We start from the raw sequence: 22450 nt of genomic DNA, 5'->3' as shown, positions 1-22450 counted from the left end.
ATTGTATGAGTGGAACAACTCTCCTGTATTGAACCTATCTTTATTCCTATCAATAAAACAAAGAGCCTCTAAAATATATACACCTGGTAGTGGGAGAATCTTTAACTCTTTGAAATAATCTCTACAACTTGCTCTAATAGATTCACCCACCATCACTCTAACTGCCCACTTTTGAACCCTAAATATATGTATTGCATGAGTTGAATTGCCCCAAAATATAACACCGTATGAAAGAAGAGAATGGAACACAGCAAAATAAACACTTCTAAGCGTTCCTGCATCCAGCAATTTCTTCACGGTTCTAAGAACAAATACTGCTGAGTTTAGTTTGCTCTTTAGCTGGTCTAAATGAGGTCGCCAGGAGAGTTCAGAGTCCAGCACTACTCCAAGTACCTTTGCCTCGTTTGCTGAACCTATGTTTCCATCTCTCGTATCCAATACTGCTTCCCGAGCCGTCCTGAATGGAATCTGCATAGTCTTATTGTAATTTAGTACCAACATATTTGAGGCCAGCCATTATTCTAGTTTCTGAAGAGCTCTTCTACTTTCAGATTCCATATCATGCTGACTGCTATCATGTGACTGTCACCAATCGAATGATTAAAGCTAGAGAAGAGAACCTGAATCACAGCTATCAACTACAGAAGGCAGTGGTAACACATAAAATTGGCCAGTCTGTACTGACTTTATAACGTGATCTCATCCAGAGTCTTCAAAGAAAATGATCATTGTTTAAAACATGAAGGATTACCTGCTCAACCAATGCTTCCATCTGAGCCTCAACCATGTTGTTCTGCTCCTCTGCAACCTGGTTGCTGCAACTATCACTCGTGCAACCATCAGTGCAACCATCAGTGCAACCATCCGTGCAACTACTCGAGCAACCAGCATCACCCTCGTCCGATTGCATGCTACTGCAACTCTGTAGCAACTGTTCGTGTTGCAACTCTAGCCAGCGAACTACGCATCTGCAACAAAATTGAAATAGCAATTTATTTTATATTCATAAGTTACCCTCCTACTTCGCCGCAACACTATGTTTTGGCCCTTGGATGTAAATGGTTGAATCTACTCCGATATGAGGACATTCGAGAGGAGCTCAATATCAAGTCATTAGTTAAGTTATGGGCCCGAAGTCGTGCTGTTAAATCCAATATCTACTCCCGCCAAATGCATTTTAGAGGTTGTGATAGCTTTTTTTGAAAGATGTTTACGAAAAACCATCTGTATTTAAGTAAATAATTTAAATTATATATCGAATATTGTTGACTTTAATAATAATTATTAGTTGATGATAATAATGAATGAGTGAATGAATATAGGCTACTCACCTGAAAACAGTCATCTCATTGTGCACAACGAGATCGTTCTGCTGCAATAGTCGTGCCAGTATCTCGTGGTGGAAATTGCCAAAGTCGCTAGTTTCCGCTACTATTTCTAAGTTCCATTTTACAAAATTTTGGCACGCCTAAAACAAAAATTTCAAATTGAAACAAACAAAAACTCTGAGGTTAGGTAAAAGGGGTATGTAAATTCGTCAAAAGTTCAAGTCTATAGTGAGGTCCACGTTGTAATGGCAGTGTTTGATTATCAATGGTATTGCTTTCCTTGTTAAAATACAACAAAGCAGATAGCGCTATCTCTATCTCGCTTTGCTCTGTTGCCAGATCGTCTTTCAACAATGTAGAATTGATAATTAATTAACAGAATATTTTATCTTAATTATGAAATTATTGAAAAATATCATTCTCTGCTTAATAAAATATAATTGATAATTTTAAACGAGAATGAACAGTTAATATTACATCAATAAACCTGTCTCAGCTACCATCTATAGAAGGCATTGACAAGACAGAGGTTCGGCAACGTTGTTTTGCTATCTTTCTTCATTGCCATTATAACGTGGACCTCACTATATATAGAAATACTATCACTTATCAGTTGCTCGCAATGAGCAGTAAATTCGGCAGTTGAATATGCGGAGATATTAAATAGCTCATTTTTTCTGAAACCCTCACCGTTAAGGCTGTGCAAAGGCTAAAAATAAACTTTCTACTCGTGATATTTTCCAAAGTTTTTCGATTTGTATATTATTATGCTATCAAAATAAAATAGTTTTCTCAGGAAAACATTTTTTTTCTATCATTACTTTTTGAGATATGAGCGCCTAAAGTTTAAAGTTTTGGGACAGAACATTTTAAATTCGATAAGAGATAAATCCATGAGATTTAGAGGATAGATTCTTCATGGTATTGTTGATCTAGTAAAACAAACATTTTCTGAAAAAATCATTTTTTTAAGATAGTTATTCAATTTACTAAAAATAACTTTTAGATGAGTAATTTTTGGTAAATTGAATAACTATCTTAAAAATTGATATTTTCATAAAATTTTTATTTTACTAGATCAACAATACCATGAAAAATCCATCCTCTAAATCTCATGGATTTATATCTTACTGAATTTGAAATGTTCTGTCCCAAAAATTTAAGCTTTAGGCGCTCATATCTCGAAAAGTAATGATTGGAAAAAAATGTTTACCTGAGAAAACTTTTTCATTTTGATAGCTTGATGATATACAAATCGAAAAACTTTGAAAAATATCACGAGTAGAAAGTTTATTTTTAGCCTTTGCACAGCCTTAATTTCCTTGAGATGCGTTTGGTAGAGCATTGAACAATCTTATACCAGCGCTTTTCACTCACCACCGATTGAGTACTTTATTTATGTAGATTAAAATAAATACTGGCTTATACACTCTTATATACAATAGCATACAATACAGCAAAATTATAGATGAATTTACATAATATAGATGAAGAAAATAATTATTGAACTGTATATGATATGAAAAAAGGGGGGCGCGACAGTCGAGACCGACGACATTCGAGGCCTACGACCGTAGAGGACTGTTTTACAGTCCTCTACGGTCGTAGGCCTCGACTGTCGGGAGTGTACGAAAATTAGAGTGGCTTCAACTGTCGCCTAACGCAGGCGACATTTGAGGCCACTTTTTTCAGGAGTCCTCTGCCGTCGCAGGTCTCGACTGTCGGGGCTGTACAAAAATTAGTGGCCTCAACTGTCGCCTAACGCAGGCGACATTTGAGGCCACTTTTTCAGGAGTCCTCTACCGTCGCTGGCCTCGAATGTCGCTGGTCTCGACTGTCGGGCCTGTACAAAAATTAGAGACTCGCTTGCAGCAGGCGACAGTTGAGGACACATCCTACTGCGATTCCAGACAAAATACATTTTGTAATGATTATAACTTCTGATTTGTTGAAAACCATATAATGGAAACTTCCTTCATAAAAAAAGCATATGAACTTTGAAGGTAGATAGGGCTTATCCTTGAAGGATTTTCAGAACGATCATCTTTGTGAAGAATTACAGCTTAATCAGTCAAGTATTTCAAGCGTGATGAGCGCACATAAAAACAGACAGAAAAACAGACACCATCTCAATCGTCTTATAGATGGATAGAAGATAGATAAATTGTCTATTTTTGAAAAGAACATGAAAGAGTATTCCTTCTATGAGCCGGAGTATGGTGGAATAGAGCTGTTAGAAAGATAAGCTGATACTGTATTGAATAGAAACTGAGAACTAAACCAAACATGGATAGTTGAATGAATGAATGATAAAGGAATTTGATGGTGCAATATTCGACTCATGGTTTGGGACTTGACCTGTACTTTTCAAGAAATAGCCAATTCATATTACGTTTCAAGGAATTTTATTATAAGGCAGGTGGACAATGATGATGCTCAGCACACATCCAGATTCAGAGTTCTGCTTCTTTAGAAAACTGTTATCTGCTGAATGACAACAAAAAGGCGTACGGAATGGAAAAACATAACAGAGAGTCACATGTTAATGTCCATGAATAGAATTGATGAGGTGGAATAAGCTGCAACAGTGTTGAATAGTACTGTATTCAATGAAACACATTTTGGGAAATACGTGCTCCAAAATATACAAAGCTTATGTGTTTTAAAGAATTCCCAAACATTTAATATGACAATAGGTTGACATTATTTTCGTTTGTGTTCACATTCATACTTTGTTCGTTCATCAAAAATCCTACTTCAAAATGTCAATACCTGAGAGAAACTAACAATCTGGTGATGTTAAACGTTGTGCATTGTATTACCACATAAAGAAATTACAAGTGAGAGACCAAAGTTGCTCTTGACACTTGACAGTTTACACTTGATGGTGTTTGACCTCGAAGAAAAGCACATTAATTCAATTTTTAATAAGTTATAATCATAGTTCAGTTTAAAGTAGCCTAACAATATAACCATGGTTATATAGTCATCGTCAGTTATTTCTAATAAAAGAAGACCGTTTAGGGAAATAATTCCAAAGTAACTGAAAGATTCTTGGAACGATTCTGCAGTATTGGACAACGTCAATAAAAAAACTTGACCCCCTATTCGCGACCCCCTCCCCACCCCATAAAAATGGCTTCAAATCTATCGGAAATAGGTGAGAAAGTATGGAATTATGAAATTCAATTAATTTTAAGGTGAAAAATGAGAAAGCATTTCTAATATAATTTGTAGATATATTATTTCCGATTTCGTGGAATTATTACAAAATTTTGATTTCAGAAAGTTATTGAAATCTTTGTTTTTAACTTGAAATATACATACAATTTATGTCAATTGTAAAACACTAGTATTGTTAAATACTATTATTTAATGACTTCAGGTTAGTTACCTTTTCTAATGGGCCTTTCTTCTCGGCAAGATCTTGCACATCTACCGGACGTTTTTCGAATGAACTTTCATTACCATCGCACGCTTCTTGCACAATCTCCACTTATGAATAATCCCCTTTTCCTAAAGAGACTCAATCGATTTGTGCGATAATAATGTTGTGTGCAACCAGAGGCAGATTCTAGGCGGGGGGAGGTGAGGGTTGGTCAAGGATTTATATTATCTGAGCTAATGTCACGACGCTCAGGTAACGTTTCTCTTCTCGAAATATGAGCAGACATGGTGAACTTGAAGACTGCACAATACCAATACAAATGAATTCTGCCAACTGACAGTCCATAATTATTATTATAGACTTGAAGAACTGGGAAGGACTGAGAAGTGTTTTAATGGTTGAGCGCAGTTGAATCTATCCAAAAATACTATTAATACCGTTCCAACCTATTCCGCTTCATCAATTCCATACACTTAACTCTTATAATAATTATCATGCATCATCTTCATTGTTGATTTTTGCATCTTCATAGAACTCGTAGAATTCTTCATAGAATCTCTTTTGGTATCATAGAATTCGAAACAGAGTTTGTGGTAACTATAATAACAATCAAAAAGTTAGTCTTGACGCGGAGTTGATTTCTAACCATGGTAAGTTGGAACATTTTTCAAAACCTAGATTTGAATACCAAAATCAATCTAAAAATTTACAAGCATTTGATCTGATTCCTTATAATGATAACTCATCAAATCCTTGTAGTGGAGAATAATTGAAAATTGTTGATCAAGAACTTGAAAGTATTAAAGGTTATGTAAGTTTAAAATCTGTAGCCCACAGTCATCTGCACATTGGAAATGGTGAAAAGAGGAAGGAAGAGGGTGATGATAAGGTGGAAAGGGAAGTTAGATGGAATAGTGGAGAGGAAAATGGAATTGAATCAAATTATGAAATAAAGGAAAAACTTAGAGAACGGAATGAGAATGTACAAAAAATGAGGAAAGATGTGGAAATGGAAGAAAGTCAAGGTATGAATTTAGAAAGAAATTAAAAAGAAATATTGGCTAGTATTGGGAAAAGTGAAATTGATAAGAATAATTATAGAATGAAGAACATGTATGAATTGATGCATACTCAATAAAGAGAAGGAAATTAATGAAAAGATTTCTAAGTACCCAAACAGCCAAAGAAAGTCAGTCTTATCAAGCAGTGTTGCATGTAATGCAGTGTTATGTTTTGTTCACGTTCGTTTCATCTTGTGTGTTTAGTTTATATTATTTGTTTTATTTTCCATGTTTTGTTTATGTTTGTAATCCTTTTCATATTCATTTATTTTATGGCTTGAGGGCAAGCCAATTTGTCAGAATGACCGAGTGTAGGATATGAGATTGTAACTATGTTCATTCTATTTCGAGGTATGATGTTATCATCATATGAAAGTAATCATGTGTGATTCATTCCATAAGCTACATCATTAATGAAATAATTAATCAATTTAGTTTTTACGAGGAAAGCTCAATGTATGGATCAAAGATCAAAAAATCGTAAAATGTGAATGTGTGAAATTAATAAAAGTTATTGATTTGTAACAGTATATGGATTTTTTGAATAATATTCAACATCTATAATGTACTGAGAATTTGACATCCAAGTATCAAAAAGATATTCACGAGTTTGAAAATTTCGTTTTTTATGAAGAAGCAGCTAAGGTATATTTTCAGTTGTAAAGTTGCAATACTTATTCATAATGTGGAAGGAATAATGGGATATAATATATTATTCAATTGCTGGTAAATCCATACTAATTAAATGATAATTCTTTTGGTGGTGTCTGCCATTCTGGAGAGCCTAGCGCAGGCGACAGTTGAGGCCTCTTTTTCAGGAGTCCTCTGCCGTCGCAGGTCTCGACTGTCGGGGCTGTACAAAAAATAGAGTGGCCTCAACTGTCGCCTAACGCAGGCGACATTTGAGGCCACTTTTTCAGGAGTCCTCTGCCGTCGCAGGTCTCGACTGTCGGGGCTGTACAAAAATTAGAGTGGCCTCAACTGTCGCCTAACGCAGGCGACATTTGAGGCCACTTTTTCAGGAGTCCTCTGCCGTCGCAGGTCTCGACTGTCGGGGCTGTACAAAAATTAGAGTGGCCTCAACTGTCGCCTAACGCAGGCGACATTTGAGGCCACTTTTTCAGGAGTCCTCTGCCGTCGCAGGTCTCGACTGTCGGGGCTGTACAAAAATTAGAGTGGCCTCAACTGTCGCCTAACGCAGGCGACATTTGAGGCCACTTTTTCAGGAGTCCTCTGCCGTCGCAGGTCTCGACTGTCGGGGCTGTACAAAAATTAGAGTGGCCTCAACTGTCGCCTAACGCAGGCGACATTTGAGGCCACTTTTTCAGGAGTCCTCTACCGTCGCTGGCCTCGAATGTCGCCGGTCTCTACCGTCGCTGGTCTCGACTGTCGCAGGACTCTTTTGTCGTTTGCCTCGTTTGACATCGACCCGAAAAAAGGAATTTGGAATAATATTGTGATGCATCTACATAGATTGGCGGAGCTTTGGACATATCAATGTCCATTCTTCGGAAAGAATATTCAAAATATCCTTCCCACTAACTCTCTACCGATAAGAATTTTGTGGTGAGCTTCGTCTCTTAAGTTTTGCCTGTACCGAATTTCGTTATCTTGAAATGCTTTCCTGTATTAAACTCGTGCTGAATTTACATTTTTCAATAGTCATACCCCAGTTATTGTAGACCTTGAGCAGGAATACTTTCTTACCTACATGAATGAATAGGTCAAATCTAATTTTAAGTAAGGCTCTACAGAGTGTCTGATAAGTAACTCCCTATTTTTAAACAGCTATAATTTCTTTATTCATGAACCAATTTTGTTAGAACTATATTTGTTAGATAGAGCACTCCTTGAGGTTGTGTTTAACACCAATTTTCATTTGTTTCAGTTTAAAAATGCCCCCTCTCTTGACTGTGGAAGAACGAGCCGAAATGGCAGTTCGTTATGTGGTCTGAGGATCACAATAATATGGTGGAAGGCTGAACGAGGGATCCATGCAACACTGGATGCAAAAACTGTTGAAAATTTCCATTCCAAATTACTAACAACAGGGAGTGTCGCAGATGCAAGACGATTAGGGAGACCATCAACGTCAAGGACAGCAGAGAATGTTGACAGAGTTCGTGAAATGTTCATGAGGTGCCCTAAGAAATCATTGCGTCAAGGATCTCGTGAAAGTGGTCTTTCAGGTTACTCTGTTGCAACGATTCATAAAAAAGATCTCAATGTTTTTGCATCCAGTGTTGCATGGATCTCTCGTTCAGCCCTTCACCACCGTTGTACTCGCACCACAACGAGCCAGAACTCATAGCGAGCTGCTATTTTGGCTCGTTCTTCCACAGTCAAGAGAGGGGGCATTTTTAAACTAAAACAAATGAAAATTGATGTTAAACACAACCTCAAGGAGTGCTCTATCTAACAAATTTAGTTCTAACAAAATTGGTTCATGAATAAAGAAATTATAGCTGTATAAAAATAGGGAGTGACTTATCAGACACTCTGTATAATATTGATTTACCTGAGCAACTTGGTAATGTCCGAGAGACAGAGTGTACTGGAACCAGGATATGAGTTGATTGTGTGTGGCAGCATGAGCTATATGACCGCACATGTAGTCTACGCACAGCGTTATCAGGTCCTGAAACAATAAGTCACATTTCCATCTATTCAAAGTGTTATACATCATGTCGAATTTTGTCGTAACAGCAGACTAAATACGGTTGATAAGCAAACATAATTTTCATCAAAATGTTTCTACCTAGTTTAATAGGGGCCCGATGTATTTATCGTGAAAAAACTTTGGAATTTCCTCTTTCCATTTGTATGAAGATTATTCATTTCAAATGAGTACTATGATTTTTCAAACTCGATGAATCTATTGAAGTAGCATTGTATATTTTATAGTATAGCAGATATAGAATATACAGGACCTATATCAAGAACGGTCGCCGTGACGTCAATAGAAAACTAATGAGTGACCCGTGGTCTAGTGGATAAAGTGTTTGAGTAGCAACCTAGGGGTTCCGGGTCCAAACCCGGATACTAACAAACTTTTTCAGCCTGGTCATTCCCGTGTTATCGGATGGGCACGTTAAACTGACGGTCCCGTATGAAGTATGACAGTTGTAAGGCCCATTGACGGATCAACTTATATATTCAGGCGAGGTGGGACCTTCCTGCAAGGGACTTCTCACCAAGAAAAAAGCTATAGTGAGGTCCACTTATAATGACAGTGGAGGAAGACTTTGCCGATACTCTGTCTTGTCAATGCCTTCTATATTTAATGAATTGTTAAATGTTATTGGAGTTTTATTCTAAGATTGATATTTTATGTTATTATGTTATTTATCTGTGACGTTTTTCAACTGTATTACATTGTTTTTGTTATACTTTTGTTGAGAATAAAATATTATTATTATTATTATTATTATAGACGGTAGCTGATACAGGTTTATCGATGTAATGTTAACTGTTCATTCTCGTTCAAAATAATCAATTATATTTTATAAAGCAGGAAATTATATTTTTCAATAATTCCATAATAAATTTCAAAGATTATGATGAAATATTTTGTTGATTAATGATCAATTCTACATTGTTAAAAGATGATCTGGCAACAAAGCAAAGCGAGAAAGCGCTATCTGCTTTGTTGAATGATAGACAAGGATAGCAATACGATTGCTAATCAAACACTGCCATTATAACGTGGACCTCATTATAAAATATAAATTTACTTCACTAAACTACTTAATGATGAGTTAGTGATTTATTTTATGATGAGTACTGAACCTTGTATCAATTAATTCTTACCTTGACATTGTACTTATCAGCGAGAGCCAGCACAGGCATAATGGTGAGATGGTTGATGCGTATTTGTCCCGTGTAGAAGTAGCGCAGAAACTGACCAAAGATGGCCGCACAGGCCGGAGTCTCCTTCAGTTCCACTCGGCTCAAGTGCGACTCGGACCATTGCGGGTTCATCAGCATCACCTCAAAACAAACAAACCATCATATTATTACAACTATTTCCTTCAAATATCATATACAGAGTGACCCAGATTATCGGCAATTTTTAATAACGCCATAAAATATTGGTGGAAAGTGCAAAAATGGTTTTATTCAAACTAATGTTCAAGACATGCCATTTAAGAATAATTAATAACATCTGTCACTTTTTGTCAGATACTTCATTTAAATGGCTTCCTCCTGAACGAATACTTTGTTCAAATCTGTGTTGACGATTCCTCATTGATCGCTGCAATATCTCATCTGGGATATCGTGGATTTCATTTTGAATTTGTTTTTAATTAATTCAAAATCATTAATCAAATTGTGAGCGAAATCCACGCTGCACGGCAGTTAATGGTGTTACAGATGATATTTATTATCATATGATTTCAATACATTAGTTACCAGAACGTTAATAACAGTCTAGTCTTAAATGTATTAAAAATAAAGATGGTTGGTTGATATGAAGAGTATTATTTATTCAATATCTAACATGGCGCAGTTGAAAATAAGATAAAACAAGAAAGTTATAATAAAATAATTGAATTATTAAGTGTTCAAGTGAGAAGTGATAGCTCAATATTGAAAATGGAATTCAACAAACCAGGTATGCTAGTTATACATGGGGATATCGCAAATAATTTTGCCAACTTCAAAGAAGAAGTAACAATTTATTTGACTGTTACCGAGACTGTAAAGAAATCTCGAGAAATACAAGTAGCTAGATTGAAAAACTTACTGGGACCTGATAGACTTAACTTGTATAACACATTATCAGGGGAGAAAGACATTGAAACGGTTACCTCAATTCTTGAAGTTTTGGAGAAATATTGTAAGCCTAAACAAAACATGACAATGCACATCTACAAATTGCTAACCAGAAAACAAAGTCCTAATGAACCATTTGATAGTTTCTATGCAGATTTAAGAAGATTAATAAAACCTTGTAACCTCAATGACCAGGAAGAGGTCATTAATCCCAGTCTTAAAGAGGGAGATGTTACAGATGATATTTATTATCATATGATTTCAATACATTAGTTACCAGAACGTTAATAACAGTCTAGTCTTAAATGTATTAAAAATAAAGATGGTTGGTTGATATGAAGAGTATTATTTATTCAATATCTAACAAATGGCAACTGTGCGAGTGAGTATTGTTTGGTAACCGTGTAATCTCACGATTAGGTTGCGTTTCCTGGTCCCAAGGATCTTTCCACCTGCGAGTTTCTGTTTGTGAGAGCTATCTCACAGATTTAAAGAGTGTATTCATGCAGGAGGAAGCCATTTTAATGACGTAATTGTCAAAAAATAATAGATATTATTAATAATTCTCAAATAGCAAGTCTTGAACTTTACATTACTTTGAATAAAATTATTTTTGCCCTTTCCACTTTTGTTTTATGGCGTTTTTAAAAGTTCCCGTTATTCTGAGTCACCCGATAATAAATCCATTAGGACCGCATGCAGATACTCGGCTTAAACGGAGAAATGCCAGCTGTGCGTTCAAACCCCGTATGAAACACATCATAATAAATGTAACCATATCTACAAGAGTAAACGTGGTTAAGCGGTAAACGTAGATAGTTCATATGGCCCTATGAAATTCAAATAATTTCGCTGGCGTTAACTTTTTCCGTACAGGTTAGATAATCATCCTGCCGTCAGAATATCAGTATCTACACCACAAACACTTCAACTTCGGTAGCAATGAAGATCAAGAATTATGAAGACAACTGGTTAGATCTTAACCAACTGGATTACATTTTATGAGTCGTTGCAAAAACCGATTAATTTGGAAAATCCCTCCCCGGTGGTTTGGCTTTTATCTAAAGCTATGGGTCCACTAATCTCGCATAATAATCTTTTCAATTTTGTTCTACCCACATTCAAGCCTGGAGCATAAACTTATAAGCCTCAGGAAAACTGTGTAAGCCTCACAAAAAACTCATAGAAAGGCCACTTTACTCACTTACTTCAGGAGCTGAATGAGGAGCCTCTATTTTGGGGATCTAGCACCTCCACAGTATTAACAGAAATGCAGATTAATTTTATTGTATTTGACTATTTAATAGCGTATGGCATTTTCTTATTCGTAAGTCCTTGTAATTTTGCACTGTTTATAAGTGCACGTCCAAATTTGAAATGTATTGGATCGCCTGAGGGCTTGCCACAGTAAAGTCATTACTCTCACCCAGGTAGGCACGTCTGTCACATTCATAGACAATGTGTTTCATTGTCTGCAATGGAGCTCCACAATCGAAAAAGCCCCATTTGAAAAGAGAAGCTTTGTATCTACCGTGCAATGTTCTGATTCGGTTTAATGCGACCCATGTGTGTCGAGGAAGGTCAATCCTGGTGGCCTGGTGCACTGTCTGAGAGCATCTGGAATTATAGGGGGTGCCTCCTCTCTCCATCAGACAAAAATTTCTGATTTATTTGACTGAAAACTATAAATACATATAGTATGATAGTCGTAAGGCCCATTAACGGCTTAAACTATGTATTCAGACGAGGTGGAACCTTCCCCCAAAAGACTCCCCATCAACAAAAACCATACTAATTCATTATAATTTATTTACTTGAAAACTATAACACTGCCTATCTGGAATCCCCAGTCTTTGGCAACAGCTTCTAGTATTCAAGTAAAAACGAAGATATTTTCTTTTTCCGTCTTTATTCTTTATTGATTCATACAATAAGAAACCTACATCATTAAAATCTGGCTGTAATGACGTCACACATGTAACCCATCACGGTCAATAAAAACTTGATCGGTCTCGGCTGCCAAAAAACACTTTTTAGGTCCCTGACGTTGATCAGGTGCGACCTGCAAACTCTGACACCAGACCTTAGCCAACCAGGTCAATCGATATTATTATTAATATTAAACTTAATTAAATAAAACAGAAGAAAATTGTGGAATAAATTTACCTGGAAAACTTCACTGGAAGCACATAGTATGAGTCGATGCGCGGGATATTCAATGCCTTGCACCACAAGGCAAATATCGTTCATCAACCTTTCAGCATATAACGTCGCTATCTTCACCAGCACATGATTCGAGTTGTCAATCTAGAAAAAAATAAAACTTTCAATCCTACAAAACACTATTGTAATAGTTATTTGTATATCTAGAGTGAAAAGTGCTGTTTTTTCTCCCTGAGGGAAAAATTTGAAGCCCGAGGCGAAGCCGAGGGCAACAATTTTCCTGAGGGAGAAAAAACATTTTTCACTCGTGATATACACAACATTTTTCCTCCACCTACATTTTTATAAAAACTGCAAATAAAATAATTTTTAAAACGTATGTGACCAAACAATGTGTTACAACATAATCTAAAAAGTAAACAGAAACAGCTGGCTTGTAATCACAGTTCTCCTCCGACAGCACTATCTGTCGGCAAAAGTTGTAACAACAATGACAGCCACAACTACAGCTATGATGAAGTTCCCGTTTCAAATTTGATTAGTTAATAAGTAATATTCGTTGGCTGATATTTTGAATAACATGGATTAAAAGAAAAAATATATAAATTGTTTCTAGTATAGTGATATGAAGTTTGTAATAATAATTTCAGCATACAAACATATATTTTATATATCGATCAAAGTCTGGTTGAGGTATTGAATTTAGTTGGTTTAATGACTACTCTATATGCTTCCTCATCTGAGCTTAGACCTTCTGACCTATTCCAAATGTACGTTTTTAAAATAGAGATGCTTCCCATGTTATTTAAATGGAGTCACTTTTACTCCCTAGGGAGTTTTTCTGTTTTTTAGTACCGAGAGCGAAAAAGTGACACTTTAGTATCATGTTTCAGGGAGTAAAGTAAGTACTTTTGACAGTAGGTGGAGGAAAAATCTATTTTCTGTATTGGGCTGCTTGTATTATTTTTATTTACTATTGTAAAAATAAAATTGGGTGGTTAAATTTCAATAAAAAAACACAAGTTCTCCTCACAATTGTTCAGTATGATAGTATAAGCATAGAGAAACGATAGCATAAGTAGATATCCCATGGTATAGGGCGTTTATGTCGCAACTTTTACTGTTATCCCAAGCCGATAGTTCACATATTTCTTTCCCATGCAGCTATGTGACGCTGGTAGTCTCTCAAATTGTGCCGTTCCTACACTCTCACCCCAACAAAACAGTAAAAAATTGACAATAATCGACAGTAATCGGCTTGAGATAACAGTAAAAGTTGCGACATAAATTCCCTATACCATGGGATATCTACTTACGCTATTGTTTCTCTATGGTATGAGTAAATACTTTGCAACGACCTCAAGTATCACAATGTATTAGTATTAGTTTTCCTCAATGAAAATTCAATCAACAGAATGTGAGAGAACTTGATATACAGTATTAATTGGAAATGAAGAGAATCATCATCATCATCATCATCATCATCATCATCATCGTCATGGATTAGGCTTTTCAAGCCTGTTCCGGCATCCATTTCTTCCTCGGTCTATCAATACTTCTACTGCCTATTTGCTTGTGGAGTAGGGCATTTACTCCACAATTTACTTTCTGTACACATCAAGATAATAGAAGACTCAAGAAAATTTAAATGCGCCGTTAAAAACTGGAAGACATAATATAGAAAACCTAATTTCGAACAATATGTGAGCTCTCTTACCCAATGTATTTGCACCTCCACTCTAAATTTAATTGTATTACTACTACACCTGCTCTAGAACATGGGTTTCCCATAGTTGAGTAGGTCAATTTCCGAAAAATGCTATAAGTTATTTATATTTGTAGTAAATTTCATATATAAAAGTTACATATTTTATTGTATTTTTGAATATTATGTACATTTTATTGATTAGATTGCTTATTTTTATATTAATGGAAATAAAATTTATTATTATTATTTAATGGGAGTAAAACAAGGTGATGACGTCTCTGAATTAATGGAAATAAGGGCTGGAGTTCTACAAGGTAGTGTTCTTGGACCAGTTCTTTATGTGCTGTACACAAGCGATCTTCCTGAATTGGATGCAGTGACAATTTGCTGATGATTGACAATAGCTACTTTTGCTGATGATACTGCAATACTGGCAGAAGGGGAAACAGTACAAGAAGCAGCCACAAAACTACAGAATGCTAGCAACAAATTCAGTGACTGGACAAAGAAATGGAGAATCCGATTGAATGAGATGAAGTCCATTCATATCAACTTCACAAACAAAAATATCAATGATCCGATTCGTATAAATCTAAATGGGAATGTAGTACCACACAGCAACACAGCAAAATACCTTGGAATGACTCTTGACGCCAAGTTGAAATGGAAAGAGCATATCAAGATGAAAAGGAGTGAGCTGGGACTCAAATACAGTAAAATCTATTGGCTGTTGGGCAGACAATCACAACTCTCATTGGACAACAAAATATTGATTTATAAACAAATTCTAAAACCTGTCTGGACGTATGGAATTCAGCTTTGGGGCTGCTCTAGAACATCTAACATCAATCAGATTCAAACATTCCAAAACAAAGTACTGCGGAACATGGTGAATGCGCCCTGGTACATAAGGAACAGCGATTTGCACCGAGATCTGCACATCCCCTATGTGACCAGTGAAATAAGACGATTGGCAGCCCATCATGAGTCACGTCTTCATCAACACGACAACACCGAAGTCATCCAACTCCTAGACAGCACTGAACTCACAAGGAGGTTGAAGAGAACAAAGCCCTTCGAGTTGGTATAGTGCTAGTGAAGTGAAAAAAGTATAAATTAAATAAATGTGTAGCGAAAGAATTTAAAGTAGAAGAATTATAGATTAGAACTGTAGGCTTCACTGGAAGACTTTAGCAATAAAAATTAATATTTTAGGATAAGAAATAAGAGAACAAAATTAATGGTTAGTCCTAGTGACTAGTTTTAATGGAAGTAATAATATATATAAAAAAATATATATATATATATATTTAATGGGAGACGGTCTTGAGGCATTCTAAGGACCACTAATTTCTGTATGCTTTTATCAAACACAACACTGGTTGGACATCACATTCTCTTCTTATATTTTTATATAGAATTCGATCCTTTCGTGTGCATCGTTTGACTTGTCTAACTTTGCCGCATCTCGGCTGACTGTATTCTTGATTCATGCTTCCTTGTCAGCACCCAAGTGGGTACCGGTACCGCCATGCCTCTGTAAAAGTTGGTCTTCTTTCTTGCTCTACCTTTGAGGGATCGAGTAATATTGCTCCGCATACCAAGTTGAATGTTGATACCTTTTTTGCACATCTTGGTCACAATCATATACAGAATGTTCTGAAAAAAGGTGCCCATAAGTCGGGGTGTGTTTCCTCTCATCAAAAGAAGAAAAACAAAGTTCTAATTGACATAGGCCCGAAAATGCTTGGTAACCAAGTTATGCAGGGAAAGATTTCGTCTCAATTTCAGATCCCCTGCCGAAACGAAGCACTACAGGTATTTGTTTGCTGTTAATTAATATATACAATTTAGCTTACTTTATGAAATATGAACTGAAAAATTGAATAAAATCGTTTCCAGACATGTAGTTTTTAAGGTTTAAAAATTACTTTAATAGACAAACGCAACCTTGAAAAAATAATCTCCAATTACATAGAAAACGCATGAAAAATAGACAAAATCTGTTAATACCCGTCTACAGTAATTTTTAAGGTTTGTGACGAAATACGCGAAACTTGTTCCCGAAAAACAAGTTCCTTTACGGTTTGAAACAGATTGACTATGTTAAATGTACAATAAACACAAAATATTTTTTTACAGAACTTGAAGAAAATTTAATTTTGAAGAGAAAGATGTAGAATAAGTCTATAATAGACAAACGCAACTTTAAAAAAATAGTCCTTAATTAAATACAAAACGCATGAAAAATAGAGAGCTTAACAGATTTTGTCTGTTTTCTATGTAATTGGAGATTATTTTTTCAAGGTTGCGTTTGTCTATTAAAGACTTATTCTCCTTTTTTCTCTTCGAAATTAAATTTTCTACAAGTTCTGTAGAAAAATATTTTGTGTTGATTGTACATTTAACATAGTAAATCTGTTTCAAACCTTGAAGGAACTTGTTTTTCGGGACCAAGTTTCGCGCATTTCGTCACATATCTTACTAATTACTGTAGCTGCAGGCTGGAAACGGTTTTATTCGATTTCTCAGTTCATTTCACATGAAGTACGCTAAATTGTACATCTTAATTAACAGCCAAAAAATACCCGTAGGGCTTCGTTTCAGCAAGGGCACAGAAATTCAGACGAAATCTTCCACCCTGTATAACTTGGTAACCAAGCGTTTTCGGAACCATATTAATTAGAGCTTTTTTCTTCTTTTGATGTGAGGATTCACGCCCTGACTTATGGGCACCTTTTTTCAGAACACTCTGTATGTGATGTCGCAGCCTATATGAAGAGAATAGTCTATCATAATTAATTCGATGTTTTTTACCTCAATATCCCCAGGACTCTGAGTGGGCACAGCCTTGTCATCTCCTGAATTCCCGCTCGGTCCCATCTTCTCTTCGGTCCGAGTTTCCTGACTACTTCTGGTAGCGGATCTAAACATTCTGAAACAGAAGCAAGCTTAATTAATTAAAAAAACAGGATAGAAGTTGAAAAAAAAAAACTGAAAAGATCAATGTTGAAGTGCTACTTGAGGAAGGTATCCACGATTAATAATTGTCTCCTTAGTCCCGCCGCAAAGTAGACCCACGCTAATCCACGAAAAGCAACCCACGCCGTGGGATGTTTTGTAAACCATTGCTAGGCTTCTCCACACATACGTGTACTGATAATAATACATGCAATGAATAATCCACTTATCAGCTGATTGATTATGAATAATTCTATAGCAATGGTTTACAAAACATCCCACGGCGTGGGTTGCTTTTCGTGGGTCTACTTTGCGGCGGGCCTTATACCTTCTTCTTCATCCATAACCTACACTTGTGGGATCGATGGCGTCAAGTCACAATAAAAGTTAACATCCAGTTAACAGGCAACATAGCATTTGAAACAGGTCATTGTTTAAAAATTCCTGGACATCATAATAAGCCCTGGCTCTCAAAAAACTGGTCGGAACCCTCTCGAGCTTGCTGGTGTCCAACTGCTTCACTTCTGCATGCAGCCTGTTCAAGTGGCGTAGAACTGCACTCCTGTAGCATACCATGATCTCTGGAGGCGCACCCCGGGGTCGTCGGTGTCCAGTGTTGTGGTGATGCACATTAGTCCAGGTTAACAAATTTTGTTGATTCTACTTTATATACATGACTACAGATGGAAATTACTGAGATATTGCAAGTATTCAAATGCTAATGAATTAATTAGCCTATTATTATTAAACGAAAATCCAAATTAAATGCTGTAATTCACCCCGAAGACTTCTGCTACTGCAAATATTGACAACATGGTAAACAGCTAGATGGAAATTCGATGAGCGCTACTATTCAAAAATTATCTGTCAGCCCGGGAATCGAACCCAGTACCTCCTAATTGCCGGTCAGGAATGCTTACCCTTACACCAAACTGACAATCTCTGGATAGCAGCGCTCATTTTATACAAAGCCATAGCGGCCATGTTCGTTTAATAATAATTTATATACATGAGGCAGAGAAGAAGAAAGTGGTTGACTGCTGATAGGATACCTAGCCTAACAATATAATATCTATAGTTATTATATTACAAATTACTTTTTCATATCATATACAGTTCAATAATTATTTTCTTAGTCTATATTATGTAAATTCATCTATAATTTTGCTGTATTGTAAGCTATTGTATATAAGTGTATAAGCCAGTATATTGTAATCTACATAAATAAAGTACTCAATCAATCAATCAATCAATCCCTGAGTCTAGTTTCTTGCAAACAGAATCCACATTGCATTCCATGATAGGCCCTGTCTATTGTCTTGCCCAAGATTTCAACCTTGCTGCATGTGTTATTTAATTGGACCCCTCTTTTACTGAAAATATTATCGAGAAAAATGGGCTTGCAATGTGCATAATACTTAATTTTCCTGTCCGTTTTTGCAGCTTCAGTATGTTTGCAATTTTGGATGAATTACCGAAAAACATGGGAAATACGGCTGTGGAAAAGTGCACAACAACCAGATATGCTTCAGTTACATGTTCTTTCAGCTTGAGCAACAAAAAACAGATTTGGGACAGTCTCTTAGTCACTTGAGAACACTGAACTCTATACTAACTGGAATGGACTAGCAACACAAAGAAAGTGAGGCAGCTGGTAAAGATAGGCAACCCGCATTGCTGTGGGATTCGTCGTTTTGTAACACATTGGCTCTTATGGGAAAATGCATTGCACAGTTTCAATTTCTATTTTATTTCTATATTGTATGTCTTATTCCATGGAAGCGTTATTTTTCCTTCATTAAGCAGTTCATTGTTAACTTTTTGAGAGCAAAAATAATGAAATAGGTTGAATATGAATAATGAAAAGATTTTTTCATTTGTGACTACAGTAGTTTTAGTATTGTCAAATTTTCACAAGCAAGGGAATAACTTTGGGCTAGATTTCAGAGAAGCGTATCATTTATTAATTTTTATTTATTTAACAAGGACAAATATAAACTGTCATAAAATGATTGGGAATGAAAAAACAGGCTCATAGTCCTTATTATTCCAATCCCGAATTTTGTTCGTACACAGTCCAAAGGAGGGCTGTGTTTAATTGAAACTATTAAACACAGTCTTATGCTTATTTTGATATGATAAACTATTGTTTTTTGGATTAAATAATTTATTGTTATTGTTAAAGGAAAGATTTATGATTTATTGTTTAAGGAAATATATCAATTTAATAATATAGGCCTACTTACAGCAGGCTATGAATGTAGAATATTATGTAGGTGTGCATTGGTGTAATTTCAAATCATATAAGAGTGGGAGTTTCAGAATGGAAGCAAATAACGAAGAAACATTTCATTATATTATATGTCTATGATAAGCAAACAGTAAAATATGCTACATAATTACCATAGTGAAATGAACAATTTGAAATTAAAAGGTTTCAAAAATTAATTACAATTCAGCTGATAACAATCTCATATTTTTTACAATAAAAGTAGGTAAATAAAATGAATTATGTGGACTCATGATGATTCAATAACACAGGATTATTGAATATGTAATGATAGCAATATACTAGGTATTCTGATAACATTTCAAATTATGTAAGTGTGGGAGTTTCAGAAATGATGCAAAGAAATCTATGAAGAAACATTTATATTAATTGTATTATAATTATGACCATATGATAAGCAAACAGTAAAATATGCTTAATAATTATTATTATAATATTGTAAATTGAACGATTATTTATTTGAAACGGAAAGGTTTCAAAAATTAATCACAATTCAGATGATAGCAATATCATATTTTTCAAAATAAAAGTAGGTACCTAAAATAAATTATGTCATCTCTTGATGATAACACAGAATTATTAATCATTTGTATTTATTCTTTTTTGAATAAGGATTAATTTGTTCTTCAACTATGTTTTTTTATTTTAGATGCTATAAAGTAGGCCTAAATTTTCAATTAGCATAGAAACTATCACCGTATACTAGGAATATATAACCAAATTTGTTGTTTTATTTTTGGTCAGATAAACTGATCAATATAGAAAAAAGTATTGGAAATGTATGTAGAACAAAAAGGTTTCTTCAAATTAATTAATAGACTAAAAATGTTTGACTTAACTGTGAAATGGTATTTCATTTCCTTTAACATGCCCATTCTTGCATCCAAATGCAAATAGAGTTCACTGCTTGAGAAAGATTCAAGTATGAACAAAATAATTTTAGGTTAGTTGTTACAGTAATTTCAAATTTATTAGTATAAACGCAAGTGTATGAAATACATTTTACACGGTTATTTAACTTACAATTGACATGGAAAATGTTGAAAATAATTGGTTTAATCTTTTTGAACAGTAATTTTGATGAGATTGACAAAAAATTACAAAAATCCTTGTATTGATTCAAACTCAACTTACCTGCCCACTACTCTCTCGAGCATATTTACCGATGAATATGCATCCTTTGACTTCTTAGTTTCATAATCACCTTTAATCTAAGCTAATAAACTAAAACCTGGCACTCTACAGACACAATTATAATAAAATATTGTATAAACTAGGTACAATATGATTATAACCTATACAACGGTTACCTACCATAGCATCGACACGACATAGCATAGCCACAGCCATAGCATCGACAAACCACAGCATCGACACGACATAGCATCGACAAACCATAGCACCGACACAACTGGAGAAGAACTGTCAGAATCAAGAGAGGGGTAAGTGGCGTCACTCAGAGAGCAGCCTTTTACATGAAAGAGTTCGCTTTGATGACGTCACTCTATATCGATATATAGAATTTAATCGATTTTTAGACGATATATTAATGATAGTAATAATTATAATGAAATTATAGGGAAAATCTACAAAAGAGTTATGTCGAGGCCCAAGTTGATATCCGGAGCGGAGACCTGGGCAGTTGGAAAAGCCTATTAACATAGACTGAAGATCAGTAAAATGAAACTGGATGCTGAGGTGGAGTTGCGGTGTAAATTGTTTTGAATTCCAGGGATGTGCGTCCATGGGCTTCAAGGAAGGAGGTGACCCTCCAATCAATTTGTTAAATTATTTTGATAGGGCTAGTTGAAAGTTCAACTGCAAAGAATTATCAGTACTCTTATATTACTAGTAGTTCTGTAAACAGTAGACCTCACGCAGTATTCTCATCCACAAGTACCTGTTTAAAACTATAGACCTTATGGAAATACAGCAATCACTTGTCAGCTGATTTATGATGAATAATTCTATAGTCTGATTTTTACTCTAATATTGGCGTATGAAGGAGGCTCCTTTTTCCTTTTATATTATCCTTCAAATGAAAAATTTCAAAAAACCTTGTATATACGTTGACGCGCAATTAAAAAAGGAACATTCCTGTCAAATGTCATGAAAATCTATTACCGCGTTTCGCCGTAAATGCGCAACATTTAAACATTAAGAGAAATGCCAAACCTCACTTTGCTCGGTCAATTATTCTGACATGATAAGTTTAGGGTATTTATTCCATTAATAATCAGTAACTATCACATCTTGGTAACGTTTTTAAAGAATGTAAAATTATCTTAATAAATAAATAATAGTAAATTGTGATAATGCAATCATAGAAAATTCAGACAAAGCTTCATTGGTGCTGACATTCTATAGCCTGATCCTGCTCTATCATCAACAGAATTATTACTAATTTTCATATAAAGTTTGTATCAAGTCATTTGCCATAGTAGTTTCCCATCTTCTAATTCATGTTGATGTGTTGACGTCATAGTCAATGATATATCGATAGTCAGTTTCGATATAAAGTGCACAACCTGTCTCATGTAAAAGGGTGCTCTCCCAACACAGGAGTGACCCAGTTCTTTGATGTAACTAGGTCTGTAAAGTGAAGGATCGTTCATCTTACTTATTAGTTATTTTGACGTGACAATGTCTTATAAATTGGTTTGCCGGGTGACACTTCAAGAAACTGCATTACGTTCCCACGTTATGCGCTCACAATGAGAGCGAGTGAGAGCGTTCGTTTCGGTTCACGGTCGACTGGAAAGAGCACGAATAGGA

The 22450-nt window shown here is 35.4% G+C and overlaps 1 protein-coding gene across 3 annotated transcripts in view; it reads right to left on the bottom strand.

Moving 5' to 3' along the window:
- The window catches only part of LOC111053603, a 36059-nt gene extending 14975 nt beyond the window's left edge, over positions 1-21084 (bottom strand). Inside the window, exons 1-7 of one of the 3 annotated variants that reach the window (XM_039433745.1) lie at positions 20990-21084; positions 17242-17359; positions 12720-12860; positions 9588-9767; positions 8296-8415; positions 1332-1468; positions 752-968 (exon numbers count right to left, since the gene is read on the bottom strand). In XM_039433745.1, coding sequence (XP_039289679.1) covers positions 752-968; positions 1332-1468; positions 8296-8415; positions 9588-9767; positions 12720-12860; positions 17242-17358 — 912 coding nt within the window. In that variant the 5' untranslated portion in view covers position 17359; positions 20990-21084. Of the gene's footprint in view, positions 1-751; positions 969-1331; positions 1469-8295; positions 8416-9587; positions 9768-12719; positions 12861-17241; positions 17360-20809 lie in introns of all 3 variants that reach the window. The other 2 variants (XM_039433744.1, XM_039433743.1) reach the window with 2 other exon arrangements.
- Positions 21085-22450: the final 1366 nt, after the last annotated feature.

Source organism: Nilaparvata lugens, chromosome 8 (assembly GCF_014356525.2).
Source record: "Nilaparvata lugens isolate BPH chromosome 8, ASM1435652v1, whole genome shotgun sequence".
NCBI lineage: Eukaryota > Metazoa > Arthropoda > Insecta > Hemiptera > Delphacidae > Nilaparvata > Nilaparvata lugens.
Note: the sequence above shows the minus strand (reverse complement) of the source record. Positions and strands in the feature narration are given on the sequence as shown.